The sequence below is a fragment of the Ceratotherium simum genome, chromosome 12 (genome assembly GCF_057802395.1).
Source record: "Ceratotherium simum simum isolate JZ-2026a chromosome 12, ASM5780239v1, whole genome shotgun sequence".
Classification (NCBI taxonomy): Eukaryota; Metazoa; Chordata; class Mammalia; order Perissodactyla; family Rhinocerotidae; genus Ceratotherium; species Ceratotherium simum.
Genome location: NC_141911.1, coordinates 8,344,032 through 8,362,978, shown reverse-complemented (window position 1 = coordinate 8,362,978; position 18,947 = coordinate 8,344,032). Strand labels below are relative to the sequence as shown.

Sequence of the window (18,947 nt, the reverse complement as noted above, 5' to 3'; positions counted from 1 at the left end):
ACAGGCTTTCTAACAGAGCTCAATGAAGAATAAAGTACAGGGTACACGGGCTACTAAGCAAAGGGATTTAAATGCAATGCAATAGACAGTGGAGAACTATACATTCTCAAGTTTGGGAGTAAAAAGATGCAAGCAGTGTTTAAAGAAAATAAGTATACAAAATACACTAAAGAAAATGAGGATACAAAAAATGATTTAGAAGGTGAAAAGAATACATACCATCTGGATACTAAGTAAAAGGCTCTGGAAAGGCAACATTGTGGAAAAAAACCTCACAAGATTTAAAGTAAAAAACTTGGACAATAGGCTCCTGTTTCTAGCTCCCAACTCCTACTGGCTGTATGATAATGCCAAGATCGAGGACTTCTGAGCCCCTATTTCCTTGCCTGCAAAATTGGGGAAATACATACACACCTCATAAGACCATTGTAAGAATCAACTGAAATAATGTATATGAAAGCCAAAGTACTATTCAAATATTAGTTATCGATGAAGGTGGGTTAGGACAATGGTGGCCAGAATGATAAGAAATAAACTATTTCAAGACATGATTTCTAAGTAAGAACTAACAGGGCTTGGTGATGAAATTAAAAGTGTAAAGCTGTCTGGACTGACGGACTGAGGAGGAGCAAGTTAGAGGAAGAAGATGACAAATTAATTTGAGGCATGTCGAGTTTGATGCCACGAGACAACTGAGTGACACTTGGAGCTGTTGTTCCAAGAAACTGCAGTTGATGCCAAGAGGCATAGTGATTAAGGACAGCTTTATTTTTAATTTTATGTTTTTGGGGTTCATAGAGACAGCCTGACCAACCAGTTCCACTTCCTAAGCATAATTTTGGGCTGGGAAAGCAACTTAACTCATTGAACCTCAGCTTCTTCATCTGTAAAAAGGAGATGATATCGATTTCAGAATTCATAGCAAAGGCTCAATAAATGGTAGCTATTACTATCATAACCATTATTATTATTAGACCCACTGCTCAAATGAGTCCAGAGATAAGATTAGAACCTGTGAGAAAATACTTGAAATCTGACTCCATCCTGTTGAAAAACTAAAGATGGAATTCTGCATTCTAACTCAGGAGGTAATACAAACGGGGATAACTGCATAACTGTCCCACAGAATCCAAGAATAATTCAGAGTTGCTCTTTTTTGTTTTTTTAACTTAGGACTTAAAAAAAAAAAAAAAAACCCCACACGTGAAATGTGTCCTAAAACAAATTCTGGCAAACTAAGAGTCCGAGAACGCGTTAAATCGACCGACCACGTTAGCTACTTGAACGTCATACCTTGGAATAAAGCTTTTCCTGCTATTTATGCAAAAGACATCAAGTAACTGCCAAAGTGGAAGGGTAAGAGCAGGTTGGTTTAAAAACCGCAATAGGTAAAACGAGAAGGCAGGGGGCTGGAGCCGACAGACAGGCTGACCTCAGGTGGTGGGGCGACTGGACCAGACAGCGGATTCCCGCCGGAAAAACTGGGTCAGCGTCTGACCACCCACGTGTTCGCCGCTTCCCTACCATCCCCATTCCCCCTCTTCCAGTCCCTCCCTTTCGCACCTTTCCGCTTCTGCCTCATTTCTTCGCCTTCTTAGCAGCCGTCTCCACAGAAGGTGTAGCTACCAACTCGCACCTCGGGGAGAGTTGACAGCCACAAAGCAACGCCGGCCTGCCGTAAAATGACGGCCAATGTATCGTAAAGCTGTTCACAGAAGACGGCGCGCGCAAAGGTCCACCCCTCCCCCAGCGGCGGCGCGCGGAGCCGCAGGAGGCGGGGGGAAAGGCTGCGGCGGAGGCGATGGCATGTGGGGTTCAAGGGCTGTAGCGTGGGAGCCTCTGAACGCAACGGCAGCTGGGCATTAGGAAGCTCGACCTAGGTAGTATAGCCGTACATACAAAGCTTATGTATAGAGGCTGCGGCAGGAAGCCTAAATGAGAGAGTACAAGGGTATAGGAGCTCAGAGTGCATCACGTCAGGGGGGCTAGGCGGGAACGTGAGTGGGAGAAGGCGTGAGGACGAGTCCGCTAGTGTGGTGGAAGCTAAATTCAGAGCCTGGGAGAGACCGTGCGGAATCAAGTAACAATCTGAGGTGCGGGCTTTGACGCCAGTGGTCGCCTTGGTCTCGGATGAATGGCACGTATCGTCGATAGCCATCAGAAAAGCCATCAGGTCTCTCCAGAAACACGCACACACGCACAAAGGTTTGCAGAGTTTGGAGGCGGGATTTGGGATGACCCATCCGTGATCTCTTTTGTTCATGGACCAGAAATTATGAACCCTTCTCATTAACATAAAGACAGGAAAACGTGCTGTTTCCAGTTCCTTATTTCCCACTAGAATTGAGTTAACTGTGACCCCACAACGACACTGAAACTATCCTGGTCAAGTTTTGTGACTTCATCAGGCCAAATTCAGTAGTAATCTGCCCTTATTGTCATCCTAGTACTAACTGACATAAGTTGGCTTCCGTGAGAGTCTTTCATGATAAGACTCTCCACACTCTCTTGGTTTCTCTTCTACTTTTTCTCAGTCTCGTGTGAACTTGTCTACCTCACCTCAAAATATTGGTGTACAACAGGGGTCACTTCTCAGCCTTGTCTCTCCCAAGGTATCCCCAGAGTACTCTAGCTTTAAATACCATCTATCTGCTCCCATTTTTATAGTCCAGCCCCAACTTCTGCCCTATTTGACCTCTTGTTAGATCTGAGTGTCTAATATGCATCTCAAACTTAGCATGTCCAAAACAGAATTCTATTTTTACTCCAAATCTGTTCTTTCCCCACTCTTCCGTATCTAAAGTCACCATCATCCACCTCGTCACTCTTTTACCTCACATAAGAGAAAGATCAAAGTGGGTAGTACAGTCATAAATTTTAAATAGGGATTAGGGTAGGCCTTACTGGGAATGTGATATTTGAGTTAATATTTGATATGCAGATATCTGGGGGAAGAGTATTTCAGGTAGAGGGAACAGTTCACACAAACGTCCTAGGGTGAGAGGATGCCCGGTGTGTTCAAGGAAAGTAAGGAGGCCAGTGCCAATGGAGCAGTGAGTGAGGAAGTGTACTAGAGGTCGAAGAAGTGATGGGGTGGGGTGGGGGACAGTGCAGCTCATATAAGACCTTATAGGCCATTATAAAGCTTTTGGCTTTTACTTGAAGTGATTTGGGGAGCCACTGGAGAATTTTTAGCAGAGATATGATCTTATTTATAATTTTAAAATATCTCTATTTGCTGTGTTGAGAATAGATTGTAGAGGATGAAGAACAGAAGCTGGGAGATCAGTTAGTTGGCTATATCATACCTATGCTGGTGATTCCCAAACTTTGATGCACTTTAGAATCACCTACAGAGTAGTGAAAAATCCCAGTGCTCAGGTCACATCGCATACCAATTAAATCAAAATATCAAGGGGTGGGAGCCAGACATTAGTATTTTTTAAAGACCCTCGAGTGATTCCAATGTGCAGCAAAGTTTGGGAACCACTGAACAAGGCCAGAGATCATTATGACTCGAGTCAGGGTAGTAAGCAGTGGAGATGGTGAGAAGTGTTCAGATTCTGCATATGTTTTGAAGATGTCAATAAGACTTCCTGACAGATCAGATGTGGGATATGAGAGAAAGACAGACATCAACATCAAGGATGACACTGAAGCTTTTGGACCAAGGTACTGGAACCATGTAGTTGCTGTTAGCTGAAATGGAAAAAACTGTAGGTGGAGTGGGGTTTTGAGGGGGTCAATCTGGACATGTGTTTGGGATGTGGTAAGACATGAAAAATGTTGGGCCTGGAGATACCAATTGAGAGTTATAGGCATATAGGTGAAATTTAAAGCTATGAAACAAGGTGAATGTGGAAAAGAAAGCGAAGAGACCAAAGACTAAGCTTTGGGGCATTCTGTTATTAGCAGGATGGGGAGAAGAGGAGTAACCAGCAAAGGAGGCTGAGGAGGTAGGAAGAAAACTAGGACAGTGTGCTTACCTGGAAGCCAAGAGAAGAAAATCTATTAAGGAGGAGGGAGTGATCCACTGGGTCAAATGCTGTTGATGGGTCAAGTAAGATGAGGGTTGAAAATTGACTAGGATCATTGGGGCCTTTGACAAGAACAGTTTCATGGAATGGTAGAAGTGATGGCTTGACTAGAGAAGGTTTATAATAGATTGAGAGGAGAGAAACTTGAGACAATGAGTTTAGACAACTCTTTTGAGGAGTTTTGCTATAAAGAAGTACAGAGAAATGGGGTAGTAGCTGGCAGGGAAACTGGGGTCAAAGGGAGTGTTTGTTAAAATGGAATAATTAACAGCAAGTATGTATGCCAATGGGAATAATCCAGTGGAGAGTGAAAATCTGATGAATTAAGAGAAGAGGGGAAAGTACTCTACCTAATCCTGCAGTTGGAGAGAGGGGATGGAATCTGGTGCATAAGAGAAGGGATTAGTTTTTGATGGACACATGAATAGTTCATCTATTTATAGGCTGGAAAGCAGAACACATGAGTGAAGATTCTGATAGGTGGTTGGATAAGATGGTGGGACTCTGTGGAAGTTCTCTTTCAGTTGCTTCAATGTTTCCAGTGAGTTCAATGAAAATTCAGCCCGGTGGTTTGCCCAAACTTCTAACAGACCTAGCATTCAGGTATCCAACAGCAAGTGTCAGGGACCATAAAGAACCCAGGCAGCTTTAAAAATGATCAAAATTAATTTTACTTATCAGGTACTTTAGTAGTACCTCTGATTAAGAATACAGTTAACTGTTGAAGTAAAGAAACAGCCAGTAGAGGGAGAGCTAAGCACATGTGACATGAATATAAGTATAAGATATGATTTTGCCCAGAGAGATAAATAGAAGATCCAACACTAATGATCGTATTCACATTGATTTTCTTTGTTTTGAACTTTGTATTGGTATTTTTATGGTTTTTTTATGGATGAGGCACACCATCTTGCCAAAAGTTCAAAGCAATTTTTAAGACCACAGTCTAAGTATTTATCTTCAATTCTTTCTGACCTCTTTGCTTTGTGAATCCCCACTTTAGATTAAAAACATACCTACAATTACTGAGGGTTATCCTAGTAATGACTGAGTCTGCCTTTCAAGGTCAAAACACTACTTGAAGCTGAAGATTTAAAAGATAGCTTTTTCCCTGCACTTGATGTGATTGTTTAGGTTGTCAGACGCAGCAAAGTGGAGTAGGTTCTACTTTCTTCTCTCCTGGACAGCATTTTAAGAATATTTGTTTTTATGTTTTTTTTTTTTTAAATAACAGATGTAAAATTTAAGTTCCAGAAAGCGTTATTTAAAACCGTATGACACTCATTTCTACAATCAAACAATTCAATGTTGTTTGGTTTTGGGTGAATTTCAAGACTTTGTATCAAGAATCAGCTTATTTTCACCATCTCATATCATCCATCTCTCCTGGTTGTCTTGTATTTGGGGGTGTGGGAACCAGTGCATTGTCTCTTTTGGGACTGGGGCATTTTTCCTATCTGCTGAAGTAAGTCAGATCCATCTGAATAACTTTTACCCTCAAAAAAAGGGTGCTGCAGGTGGATGCTGCAATCTATTTGGAGAGGAAAAATGACCAATGTCTGCCTGCTTGTAGGCATAGGGCAGAGAAAGGTGTAAGATCCCCAGTTCACATACAAGTTAACTGTAAAGGAAAGAGGAAATAGCACAAATCAATTTCTGAGGGAGGAGATTGTTATAAATAGCCCCCTGATGGCAAATCAGTTTCGCTTCTGCTTTTGTAAACATGGCTTTGTGACTGTGGCCACGACGGGCTGTATAACTCAGCTGTTTCCACATATCTGTACCAAGGCAAAGAAACTGCCACCGTCTCTTTTGTGGACTCCTGGAGCCAAAGCAGAAAGAGTGACCTCTGGTAAGTTGTTTCTCTTGTGTTATTTATGCTGTAACTTATGGTTGATTTAAGAAAAGATAGACTTTAGATTTACAGAAAAATTGAGAAGATAGTACAGAGAGTCTTCATATAAGCCACCCTCAGTTTTCTCTCTTACGTTAGTATGGTACATTTGTTACAATTAATGAACCAATATTTGTAACATTATTATTAACTAAAAGCTATACTTTATTCAGATTTTCTTAGTTTTTATCTAATGTCCTTTTCTGTCCTAGGATCCCATCTAGGATACTGCATTGCATTGTCATGTCTACTTAGGCTTCTCTTGCCTGTGACGGTTTTTCAGACTTTCCTTGTTTTTGATGACCTTGACAGTTTTGAATAGTACTCGTCAGGTATTTGAGGAGTACTGGTTAGGTTTTGAGGAGTACTCGTTAGATATTCTGTAGGCTTCACCTCTGAGATTTGTTTGTTTTTCTCATAATTAGACTGGAGTTATGGGTTTAGAGGAGGAAGGTCACAGAATTACAGTGCCATCCTCATCACATCACGTCAGAGTTACATACTGTCAACATGGTTTATAATGTTGATGTTGGCCTTGATCACCCGGCTAAGGCCGTGTTTGTCAGGTTTCTCCACTGCAAAGTTGCTCTTTCCCCCTCCTTTCCATACTGTCCTCTTTGGGAGGAAGTTGCCCTGCAAAGCCCACACTTATGGAGTAGGAAGTGACGCTCTTTCTCCTTGAGGGTGGACTATCTACATAAATTATTTGGAATTTTTCTATATGGAAGATTTGTTTCTTTTCCCTCTCTTGATTTTCTTAAAGTAAATTACTTCTTGAGAGAAAGTGTATTCTACTTTCTTGTTTAAGTGAATTTTAAGGCTATGGGTAAAGGCCAGTGAACTAGAAATCTGGAGAATCAGGGTTTAGTTTGAATTTTACTTAAGAGTGTGATCGTTGGCAAGTCGCTAATCATTCCTCCCCAAAGAAAACAGCTATTTCAGGCATAGTTGGGGGTCGTATTGATGTCATCTTATGCCTCATTAACTTTGGTGAGCTTGGGGGAGCAATATGAGAGGATTCAAATTCATTTCGTTAGAATCTGGTAGAGTATGTTATGAAAATATCTGCTTATTTTATTACCTATTCACCTGAGGGAGAAGGACGGAGAAAATCATGTCATCCCAATACCTCGTTTATTATATCTACCTCTGGTGGCTGTGCTTCTAATGTTGCACACATGTGTTAATGCTGAAAACATAACTCTTTTCCTTTGGGGGTTTGAAGGCCCTTGTTTCACTTTTACTTCTAGCTAATGTGTTTAAATTGCTCCTTTGGCAGGTATCTAGTCTGGAAGAGCAGTGCAATGTCCAATACGGTGGTTAGGAAATGTTACCAACACCAAAGGTACTTAAAACTTAAAAAGAAAGGAAATAAATCCTAAATGTCATCAACATTCCATCATTTTATTAAGAATCTCCTCCTTATTTCATACTTCAGCCCACCTCCCTGTGGGAGGGGAGGAGACTTTACCAAGGACTCTTGACGGAAGATGGGATAGAGCTGTCAAGGTGATTGATCAACAGAGACAAGAATGGGAGTCAGTTTATCAGTTAAAGTGGCATGTGTACCCCCAAAACTAAATAGACTTGCCCCGGGTGAATAGTACTGATTTCTAATTTAACTGTGTTCACCAAATATTCTGAAAATAAATAATATTTGTACAGATGCTGAAGTGCCTGTAGAGCAACTTTGCATGCAATATTACATTTAATCCTCACAATGAACTCCTGATATAAGTGTTTTTACATTCTTGTTTTATATGTGGATAAGCTGAGGCTCAGAGACGTTAGGTGATTTGTTCCGTGTTGCGTTGAGGTACTGGAGCAGGATCCAAAAACCAGGCAGTCTGACTCCAAATCCTGAGTAATTTCCACTACACCATTCACAGTCTGCCCTGTGCATGCAGACACCCTCCCCATCCCCCACTTTGTTCCTGATGTATCCCCAACACCTAGAACAGTGCCTGGTACATAGCAGACACTCAGTAAATATTTGTTGAATGAATGAATATAATTCCTGCCATTATTAATCTCACCATCTAAGATAGATTTGAAAGATACACTTCATTCATTAACAAATGTTTATTCAGTGCTTACTGTGTACCAAGCACTTCCCACATTTATCAAAAGTAGAGAATAAACCAAAGTTAATGATCAAAATGCCCCTTATAGGAACTTTGCTACTTTAAGCATTTTGATTTTTTCCTATGAGTGCTACCTTGGGGTGGGGGTCAGGGCAGGAATGAAAGGAAAACAAGAATAATGTTGGGAAGGGTTAATGATGTGAAGCAAGGTAGGGTGAGATGAGATTCTGGTAAAGGAGAAGAGCTAGGGGAAGAGAAGAGGACATTTGTAGTTCTTAATAAAGACATTCAGTTCTGCATCAGACACAGACGAATGCAGTGAAAGTGTACTACTCAGTCTCCCTCTCACACGCTCACCCACAACACACACACTCTGTCTGGCTTGTCTTACTTCTGAGGGTGTTGCAGAATTTTCAGGCAGTAGTTTCAATGTGAGTCCCTAGGTGTAATTTTATCAACTTGCGATTCTCCCTCATACTCAACAGCCTTCATTCTCCAAATGCCTTTGTCATGCATTTGAGGGAGCCCCTCGTTTGTGGCACTGTTCTCTCCCCTCTCCTACTCTTAACCTCCAGAGGCTTTGTTTAGACAGCACCCCTTAGAGCCTGCTTGGTGGAATGAAGGGAACACTGAGCTTGGAATCACTGTGTGAACTTGGAATCACTGTGTGACCTCCCTGGGCTTTGGTGTTCATGTCTATAGAAGAAGGGGCTCCACAGCATTCTTTACTTGCTTCCACTCTATGAAGCTGTTCTAGTGTAGGAATGACTATTGCATTTGAATCACCTCTGTTGTGTTATTTTAAGAAAAAAGGCAATAAGCAAACAAACAGAAGAAAGAGAGAGTGAGAGAAGCAAGAATAACTGTCAAAAGTCACAATTATTTAACAGGAAACTGGTTCTGTGCAACCTTCCCATATCTAGCTAAATATGCAGAGAGTCTAATTTAAAAGATGCTATTCTTAGGCTCAATGCACATGAATGTAAATAAGTACTAAAAGCAAAACTTAAGTGCCAACCACACAGTTGAAATACAAGTGAGATAAACCACACGTGAAAACCTTGCCTGCATGAGCAATACATTTGGGCTGTTTTCAATTGCTTCTCCCCAGAAACCAAATTTTCACAAAATGTACCATCATTACTGCCTCTCTTTGGGGGAAAGTGGACCCCAACATAATTTGAGGAAGAACTATGCACCTGTGGGTCGTTTGCTCCTTAAAACAAAATGAACCTGAGACTACAGTAACCTCAATTGTGCTACTTTTGATTACACAGGAGCCCTAATCATTGGTACAGTCTTGGTTTCAACAACAGGTAACATTCAAAATAGGAACTTTAATCCTTTGGCTCCCAATTAAATCTAAAAACATTTTCACTTTGAGGACTAGTTCAATCTTTCATTTATAGATGAGAAAAACAAGGCCCAGAGAGATAAAATGACTTGTCTGAGGTCCCACAGCTCCTTTGACTGGTGGCAAAGTCAGAACTGGAATCTTCCATACCTGATTTCTAGCTTAATGCCCTTCCCATTGCATCCTTCAGGTCAAGTCAGTGACTATATACTGAGTGTCTATACCATACTACTCTCCCTATTAATTGATGTATTTTTTTTATAGATTTTCCTTTTTAAGTGATCGGCATTTATTTCATTCTGCCTCCTCAGCCTTTTTGCAAATGATCCCCTTCCATTTTCCAGTGTCCTAGTTTGCCAATCAAATGATCCCCTTCCATTTTCCAGTGTCCTAGTTTGCCAGTCAAATGATCCCTTCCTGTCAGTCTTTCAACATTGACAGAAGGAATTTGAAGCCCAATTCCCTACAACTGCAACTCAAATAATTTCCAATTTCTCCACATTTCAGTTAGGGGTCACAAATTACTTGTGTACTGGCACCAAAGTTGCTGCTGTAGTGGGAGGCTCATGGTTTTGTGTCTCCACTGCATGCAGCTAAAGACAATCCAACCCTGGATAGTTACATGCTAACAGCCATTGCTGGCCACTGTGTACTGTTGATTTAATAAGTGAAGTCAGACGAACTGAAGTTCCTGTGACCCTGAAGGAAGCCCAAACCACTGCCCACATCCTAGAATTTGGTGAACATGTCTGCTTCTGCTCTAAATCCACTTACCTCTCAGAGTGAAGGGCCTTAATCTGTATTCGAATGGTGGTAACACTTGTCAGTTTCTTAGTGCTTTTGGACTTCATCTGGCTTCTCTATTTCTTCCTGGAATTTGACACGGAATACAAGTTGTCTTGGAGGTCTACAGTGGATTTGTCCACTGGTAGGATCATACATTTTGTTTTGTTTCCAGTGCTCCAGTGATATGATATCTAACATTTTGTGTGACTATGGCTCATTGAGCAGCTGTCTTCAGAAAACAACAGATGGCTTTCCTAGGGGTAATTCCTAATTCTGTATCTGAACTTATTTATGGGCGTTACTATATACTTGAGCACCTTATAGCTCATCTACCCTTTTTTCTCCTAACTCAGCTAGATTTTGATGTGGTTTAGTGTTTCCAACTCAGCATTTCAAACCAGGAATTGCTTGTGTCTCTCATGAATTTTAGTGACCTCACAGAGCACTTCCACTACCAGCTTTACTGGTGAACATTTCAAGGAAGAACATAGAGTTTTGGGATTTGAAGAAACCTTAAAATTCGTCTAGTCTAGTGCCATTATTGGGTGGTCATACCAATATAGGTTCAAACACCTCTCATAGTGGAAAATTCATTACTTTCCAAGAGAGCTCATTCCTTTTTGGACAGCTCTGACTACTAGAGAATGTTAAGCAAAAATGTGCTTTCTTGTACTTTCCACCTAGTGGATCTAGTTCTCCCTTCTTGGGACCATAGAAACCACACACTGTCCCTCTTTTATATGCAGCTCTAAGGTCATGTTTTTGAAGACCACTAGGCAGTCCTCTCCCCATCTTTGGCCTTTGCTGTGTCTTCCTTTCCTCACGTTAAACATTCCCAGTTCCTGTGGATCAGTCCTCACTATTAATGCTGCTCCATTTGCATACTTGTCTATTTGTTCCTACTCTTTGCTTAAGGCAGGACTCTAATCATATCAAAAACAAATTTTGTTTTTAACCATCCTTTGGTGTAGAATTTCACCAAAAGCTTCTCATCCATTATTTCATTCATTCATTCAGCATTTATTGTCAGTCATCGCACTTCATGATAGAAATACGACATTGAAACAAATGCAGCTGCGACCTTGAATAGCTCATGGTTCAGTAAGGAGGAAGAGACATAAACAAAGCGTGGAAAGCGTTGTAACAAAGGTGTGCTTGGTGCAGTAGTGACACAAGGGGGAAATGATTGGGAATCAAGACACAGTTTCACAGAGGAAATGCTAAAACAGGATCTTGAGGAAAGAGTAGGAATTCACCAGGAAGAAGAGGGGAAGGTTACTCCACACAGAAGGAACAGCATGTGCTAAAATGCATGGCAGTTCAATAGGATACCCTGCTTTGGAGATCTGTAAGGAGTCTGAGGTGGTCTGAGAGGGGGCCACAAGATAAGGAATGGAAATATAGGAACTCTACTTAAGGCTCAGGACCTTGCACATAGTGGAGGTTCACACCACATTCAGTCAACACCTACCAAGTACAGAAACCATTTCGTCAGTTAATATCCACCAGCCAAACTATACTCGAGTACGAGGCTGTTTCAACTGATGAGTTGTGATTTTCATTTGGGGTTAATATGTAAATGAGGCATAGTCTCCCTAACTAACGGCCTATGGGTCTGGTGGGGCTTGACAGATCAGGTGGAATTTTGCATATTTCAGAAGGGCTGGTGACTGTCTGCTTTTGAATTACACAGCTGAGAATCCAAATAGCAACATTAGACATGGAGAGTAAGCACTTCGGGTGCTCCCCACTTGTGTTCCTCAAATTCTCCTCGATATGTGGAGAAAGAAGCTCCAGGATAGCATATCCCCGTCCCATCTGTGCAGTGCCCTCTGTTCTGAGCCTCTATGGGTCCAGTTCTCCCTCTGTACCTAAGCCCTGTCTGCCGGTGAACTGAAGACAGGTTGGATCTGACACTTCTCCTTTTGGATGTGCCTCTCCTTCTCCCTCCCCTGCAGATTCCCATGCTGTGCTGCTGCCTATAGCCCCAGTAGGGGTGTCTTCCTGGTGGAAGTGGGGGTGGGGTGATGAGGAAGATCCGGAGAACCTAGTTATTGCATGTCTCTTTCCCCACTCAGTAACCCCCAAAGCAACTCCAGGAAACCCTAGGAATATCAAAGGTTCCATCCGTCTCTCAGATTCTTGCTGAGACCTGCTGGCACTAAACATTACTGGCACAAGGGTTCGAGGCTTACCTGAGTAGGGCACTGATGTCACCCAAAGCAGCAAAGCCATCTGCCTTCACCTTCATGGCTCTTGTCACTAGAGGTTTATTCTCATTTCAGAGTGACTTGCCTTAAAAGTCTCAGGTCATATCAGTTTAAAGTTCTATAGATATAACTGTAGTTGAAAAGCAATGGTCAAACATTGATTTGTGTCATATTTAAATCACCACGTAGTGTACTAGGTGTTGTGAGGGATTCAAAGATAAGTTAGAATGATCGTTGACCTTTAGGAGCTTGGAATCTACTTGGGGAAACAAAGCATAGCAAATTTACATGTTATTTTTGTTTTTTGCTTTTTGTATTTACAATTTCTGCTGTGTCTGTGTCCTGTGTTTGTGCCCCCCCTACCCTTGTACTTTGTATGTATTTTCAGGCTGATTCTCTAAGTGGATAAAAGCAGGCGTTTACATAACAGGAAATGGCAGAAACTGAGGATTTTGTGGGTCAGGAGCCACATCCAGGTAATGTCCCTACAAGATCCTCTGATGAAGCAAATAGGAGCTAGTTACCAGTATATAATCAAGGGCAAGTGGGTTAAGAATTCAGAAGCTACTTTCTCATGACACTTTTTAATAGTGAATAAATTATTTCAACAACAACTAAAATAGCTTATTCATAATGTAGTCGACTGTCTGACCAGCAATTAAATTTGTGCCCCCTCCCCTTTAAAAGGAGTTTCCAGAAAACTGGCTTAGATTTTCTGCGGGTAGCCTGTCTTGAATGGACAAGGTCAGGCCCCTGGAATCATGTCAGGTGCTTTCCTTAGAAGGAGAAATGCAGGGTGAATCACACTGGAGACATCGAGGGTGGCCTTCTCCCTAGAAGGCTGGATGGGGGACCCCTGGAGCCAAGTAGGGAACTCTCCTTAGGAAGATGCAGGGAAGTAACCCCTACGTGCAGAAAACGGGGTGTATCGCATCCTTTGTGTTTTTAGAACTGAAGAGGAAGAATGTCCTCACTCGCAGAGAATGAATCCCCATAGAGGCCAGGGAAGCAGTGTTTCTGGGTCAGTGGGGTAGTGGCTACCATCTGAGGCATGGCTGGGCACACAAACTGAAAGAAATGCAACTTTGGGGCACCCTTGGTTGGGCTTAGCTCTGAAAGGGTGAAGTTGTTTTGCTTGGAAGATCCTGGCAGTCTCTGGCACAGGTCTGGATCAGCAATGAACCTGCATGGGTCAGGCTGTTTGGGGTCAGTTTTCGAAAGTGACACCTTGTGGCAGCAAGAAGCAACAGCAGCAGTAGACTAAGGTTTACTTCTTTGGATTGCCCCCACCCATCCCTACTGCTATCTCCTCAGGTAATTCGGTATAAAATGCTGGAAAAGGTGAGGAAGTGCTTGAACAATTACAGGGAATAATAAGAGATATAGTCCAGGTTCAGGCCAGTTCATTCCAGTTACAATTTAGTATGAAACTACTACCCTTAAATGGTATAAATCCAAGATGGAGTACTTTCTTCTTTCTGGTGATTTTTCATTTTAGAAATTGAAGAAGAAGTTTAAAACCCTGCTGTTTTATCTAACTTCTTAGCCTTTGCTTTAGTTGAGAAATAAGATTCCAGTCTTTTATCAGATTAATTGCCAGTCTTTATAAAGTTGAAATAAAGGCCATGGATATGTGGACCTGTCCCTTGTTTTATACATGTGGCTAAGATGCTGTGCAAACATTGTTTACACAAAAGAGTTCCCGAGTTACAAAGATGAGGTCAAGGCCTGATGTCCGTTTACTTTCTTTCCACAGACAGGTTGTGGAAACATCCTGGAATTCTGAGACACCTTTTGTAACACAGACTAAAGTGTTCTTCAGCGGGTAGCTGGCCTAGGGGCCCGAGTGACATATTCTTTTCTTTTCTGTGTCTTCCTCTCCCTCTCCAGCCACTGAGCCAGCAACCACTTGCTATTTAGTTCTAATGCAGTCCTGAAACTTAGCCAGGATGAATTTTTTGAGTTGAGCTCAATCGTAAAGTTAGAAGGTCTGAGATAGAAGGGGCTGAAGTACAAGCTCTTTCAACTCCCTGTCACTGCTGAGCATGAGATGGCACAGATTCAAGCTTTGGCAAACAGCATACCTCTGCCCTGCAATACTCTGTGGGGTGTGAGCTGGCTCCAGAACACGGCAGAATTTGTGGGGGAAGACCAAGGCTGAACAGAGAGGGAAGGCCACCTGGATTGTCTGGGAGACCCATATCTGGAGCCCAGTGTGGAGGCTGGGCCTTCTGCTTGGTCTGTCATTTTGGGTCCCCAAGTGAAGCTCCTTCTCTGTGGTTCTTCAGGGAAGATCACTTCCTACTGTCATGCTCAGTTTGGGGGCTTCATGCCCTTATATGAACTTAGAGTGTTATGACTCTTGGGGATCAACTTTTCTTCCAGTTCACCTCACAGCCATTTCTTAAGGCACAAGCCAGCCTAGGAGCACTGGGTTAGGACCATTTCCAATAACCTTGACCCTGAAGACTCACTTATTGCTCCTTTCTAACCAGGTGAATACCACTGGGGGTTGTTTTCTAAAATCCATCCAAAACACAATGTTTTGGTTATACCCTTTCCTGAGGATTATGGACCCTACCAGCGCTTCACTTCATAACCAAGGGAAACCAGTAAAGTGAATGAATCTTCGCAGAGCTACAAAGATCTGCTTCTCAGAGATTTGTATTCTTGCCTATGTAAGGAAGCGGCTGATAATGTCTCTCAGTGAAGAAGGGGGAAAAATTTCCCCAAATTTAATCTCTGAAGGGCATCCATCTGGTAGGGTACCCTTCAAAACTCTTGTGTTACTTATATTTTTGCCAGCTTTCTTATTTTACAGATGAATAAACTGAGGCTCAAGGATAAGAAGAGATTTTCCCTGGTCATGTGGGCCATTCTTTCTTCTGCATTCTGCTCTTGATCAATTTCTTTCCCACTTTGGAAAGACCTCCCAGAGGCCTTTCTTCACCCCACACTTAGCCTTATCTTGGGTTTCTCTCTACACAGTTGGTTGATTTCCTAAAACTTGGCATTTGGTGAAAAATACCCAGCCACTTTGGCTTCTAAGAATTTCCAAACAGGAACTTTTCATTTGGGGAGATATGTTGGACTCTGCATTTTGGAACTAGATGCAAAAAGTCCTCTGACTCTGGGAAGAAACCAGACTGGAATGGCCCAACAGTGCCTGCTTCTGAAATGAGCTTACAGGCATACAGAGCTGGCGGGGCTCCTCTTAGACTCTTCAGGTTTGTGTATTGATAGAGGGCAGGGAAATATACTGTGCCCCAAGACCTTTAATAAATAACCTCTCATTTATCTCTAGTTGACGATGATTTATTTAAAGAACCAATGAAAAAAAGAAGACGTTCAGATCGAGACCAGCGGTTCCGAGCATTTCCCTCTGTGGAACAAAGTGCTCTTAAGGAGTGTGAGTGTCATGAAATTGCTATCTAGCTTGTTCTAACATGGCTCTGTTCTTTTCCAAATGTGTTAAAATGCTCAAAGGGAGAGAAGGTTAAAGTCTAAAGCAAGATGAAACATCTTCAAATGAACCTGATCCAGAAAGGGAGGCCTCATAGTCTCTGCAGAGATACGCAATTTGACAATTTATCTCTAGGAGTCTCTGGATAGGAGGGTTGTTATCAAAAATAGCCTCTTCCTGATTAGAAAAAAGACTGTGAAAATGGTTGGTTTGGTACTTTAGTGGGTATTTATATGATGTCCTTGCATTTTTTTCTCTTTATGACCACAAGAGAGAAGAATCTAGAAAGGCTAAAGCCCATGGTAAAGCATATGCTGACTTCTGTTACACAGAGTTTCAGAGCAGTGTGGCTCCTTGGAGGCTCTCAGAATTAGCGATTGCTATCTCCCATGAGCTATTATCTCTAGTGTCAGATAATTTGCTATCTTGTTTAATTGGCTTTTCATTTCATTTCTTTTTTTCTTGCTCTGCAATATTGAGCAGATTCCTCCTGTGGAGAACTTGTACTTGATCCCTGCAAGGTATATCCCAAGTAATACATCTCTATTGATTCCAGATGAAAAATTGGAGTCACGGACCAGAAGGGTTTTGAGCAACACTTATCAGAAACTTATTCAGTCTGTCTTCCTGGATGACAGCATTCCTAATGGAGTCAAGTATCTCATGTGAGTCTGATAACAGCTACCTTCAAATTTTACGGCGATGTCTTTCTTTGGGTGATTGTAGTGCTTTTCTCTGACAACAAAAGGGAATTTCCAATTAGAAACTAAGCAAAGAAGACTGAATATTTCTGTAGCTCTGGACCATTATTACTGTTACTGATAGTTGCCATTCATTAACTGTCACTGTTGCCAGGTAGTCTGCTAAATACTTTACATATATGAAATTTATTTAATTGTTCTAATATCCCCGTAAAGTAGGAGCTGTTTTTGTCAATCATCCCCATTTTACAGACACTGAGGCTTAGAGAAGCCAAGGCATTGACCAAAGTCACACTGTTGGTAAGTGAAAGGGCACAGAATCCAACCCAGACTATGTGACTCTAAGCTGTGCCCTCAACTGCTTGTGCTGAGCTAACTTGAAGGACTTGGGTAATGCTGAGGCTGCAATTTCTTCTGCTCAATAAGACTTTGTGTTCCTCCTAATATTACTTTACCTTTGCATAAGTCTTATTTCTAGGGTCAAGACTATGTAATTTTCATAGAACACAAGCAAAGATGCCTCACATCTATATAGACATTATAGAGTTTGTGTAGAATTATCATTACCAAGTATTTTTGCATAATCTCATTTGATCCCCATGACAATTCAGTATAGTAAATGGGGGTTAATATTCCCCTTTGACCAAGGAGAGAGCAAGACTCAGAAAGATGTAGTGACTTGCCTAGGATTAGAACTTAGTGTTCTTCCCACTATGCTTTGATGACCAAGACAATGTGCATTTAAAAACTGATCTAGAAACAGGCTTCTTGCCTTGATTGAAAAACCATCATTGGACCCAATCTACATTGGATTATTTGGAAGCACTGGGGCTGGGAAGAGCTCCCTGATAAACGCCATCATCCAGCAAGAAATGTTTCTACCAGTGTCTGGAGAAAGTATATGTTCGTCATGTATTGTACAAGTGAGCTCGGGCTGCTGTGAGCAGTATGAGGCCAAAATCCACCTTCTCTCTGACCAGGTAAGTGGCGCCTGCCTGCCTGCCTGCCTCCCTCCCTTCCTTCTTTCCTTCCTTCCTCCTTCCCTCCTTCTTTTCCTCCCTCTCTCCCTCCTTTCCTTCCTCTTTCCCTCTCTTCCTTCCTTCCTCCCTTTTCTTTCTTTCCTTTTCCCTCTCTCTTAGAGATTAATATAATCTTAGAGATTATATTCCTTGTAAGTATAGCTCATGCCTTTGTTGAATGAAAAGAATACAGTACAGAATGAGAAACTTCAATAGAGTGAGATGGGGGTTCTAGCCTGGGTCCTGTCACAGTTTGTTATGGGATTTTGGGCAAGCCATTTCCCTCTTTGAGTCCCTGTTTCCTCATCAACAAAACAAGGGGATTGGATTAGATGATCCCTCACTGGATTAGATGATTTTAGATTTCCTGAATATGCAGCCCTCTTGCCCACCACAGGGACAGTGGCTTCCTCCCTTTGTCATTGTTTTCTGTATCTGTGTCATGAGGGGCTTGGCCCTGTTCTGCCTTGGCAGGAGTGGAAGGAGGAGCTGAAGAACTTGACTAAACTCCTGCACAGGACAGAGGAGCTGGGTAGAGAAGAGGCGGATGAGTGGGATAGGGATGATGCAGTGGAGGAAGCCATCTGGAAGCTACAAATGCTTTATGGAAATGGGGCGGAAAAGAAGAACTATGAGGAGTTACTAAGGGCAAAGCCCAAAGGAAAGATTCCCACCTCCAGAATCATCACCCTCAAGGCAGAAGAGGTAGATTCAAAATTTTTTTTCTTTATTTTATCATGAGTCTCAAGTATAATAATTGAATCCATTTGGGGGGTTTGCTCAAAGTGCAGTGTTTTTATTGGAAATAAGATGATACCGAAATTAGAAGTATCCATGACCAAGTTATTTTTCATTATTTATGGCTGTCAAATGGGAATTTTTAGTGTCCAAATAGGAGAGCTTTTGTGCACAGGAAAGACTATTTATGGTTACTTGAGGATTAATTAAGAATGCTTTTGGCTGCAAATGACTTTTTTAAAAAAACCCAACTTATAATGGCTTAAACCAATAGGGATTTATTCATTTTCTCATATAAGAAGTCTGGAGGCAGTTGGGTTTGTGGGTTGGTTCAGTGGGTCAACAATGTCAAGATCAATATCTCTCTGGTTCCCTTGGCCCTCCATCATATTTGTTGCCTCATAGTCATAGATTGCTATTGAATTGCTAGACTTCACAGCTAGCTTCATGGAAGGAAGAAATGGATCAAGAGGTGGCACCAAACACATCTCCCCTTTCATGGGAAGTAAAAGCTTTCCCAGAAACACCCCCAACAAATTTCTGTGTAGATTTTCTTGTTCAGAACTGAGTCACGTAGCCTTTCCTAGCTGACAGGAGTCTAGAGAAAGCGAGAAGCAGACGTGTCATGATTGACTGAGACCAATCTCCACCCACCCCTAAA

General features: G+C 41.9%; 2 protein-coding genes across 6 annotated transcripts in view; one reads left to right on the top strand and one right to left on the bottom strand.

The window, feature by feature from the left end:
• ELP3 (elongator acetyltransferase complex subunit 3) overlaps positions 1 to 1,653 on the bottom strand; it is a 106,840-nt gene extending 105,187 nt beyond the window's left edge. Inside the window, exon 1 of the mRNA XM_004433537.3 lies at positions 1,564 to 1,653. Within this exon, the coding sequence (XP_004433594.1) occupies positions 1,564 to 1,582 (19 nt within the window). The 5' untranslated portion in view covers positions 1,583 to 1,653. The remainder of the gene's footprint in view (positions 1 to 1,563) is intronic.
• Positions 1,654 to 1,793: 140 nt separating this feature from the next.
• Positions 1,794 to 18,947, top strand: part of NUGGC (nuclear GTPase, germinal center associated) — a 54,897-nt gene continuing 37,743 nt past the window's right edge. The window contains exons 1-9 of one of the 5 annotated variants that reach the window (XM_087437373.1): positions 1,794 to 2,205; positions 3,581 to 3,672; positions 5,826 to 5,889; positions 7,211 to 7,276; positions 12,754 to 12,841; positions 15,670 to 15,774; positions 16,385 to 16,493; positions 17,287 to 17,509; positions 18,023 to 18,253. In XM_087437373.1, the coding sequence (XP_087293499.1) occupies positions 12,799 to 12,841; positions 15,670 to 15,774; positions 16,385 to 16,493; positions 17,287 to 17,509; positions 18,023 to 18,253 (711 nt within the window). In that variant the 5' untranslated portion in view covers positions 1,794 to 2,205; positions 3,581 to 3,672; positions 5,826 to 5,889; positions 7,211 to 7,276; positions 12,754 to 12,798. The remainder of the gene's footprint in view (positions 2,206 to 3,580; positions 3,673 to 5,825; positions 5,890 to 7,210; positions 7,277 to 12,753; positions 12,842 to 15,669; positions 15,775 to 16,384; positions 16,494 to 17,286; positions 17,510 to 18,022; positions 18,254 to 18,947) is intronic. The other 4 variants (XM_087437370.1, XM_087437371.1, XM_014789916.2 and 1 more) reach the window with 4 other exon arrangements.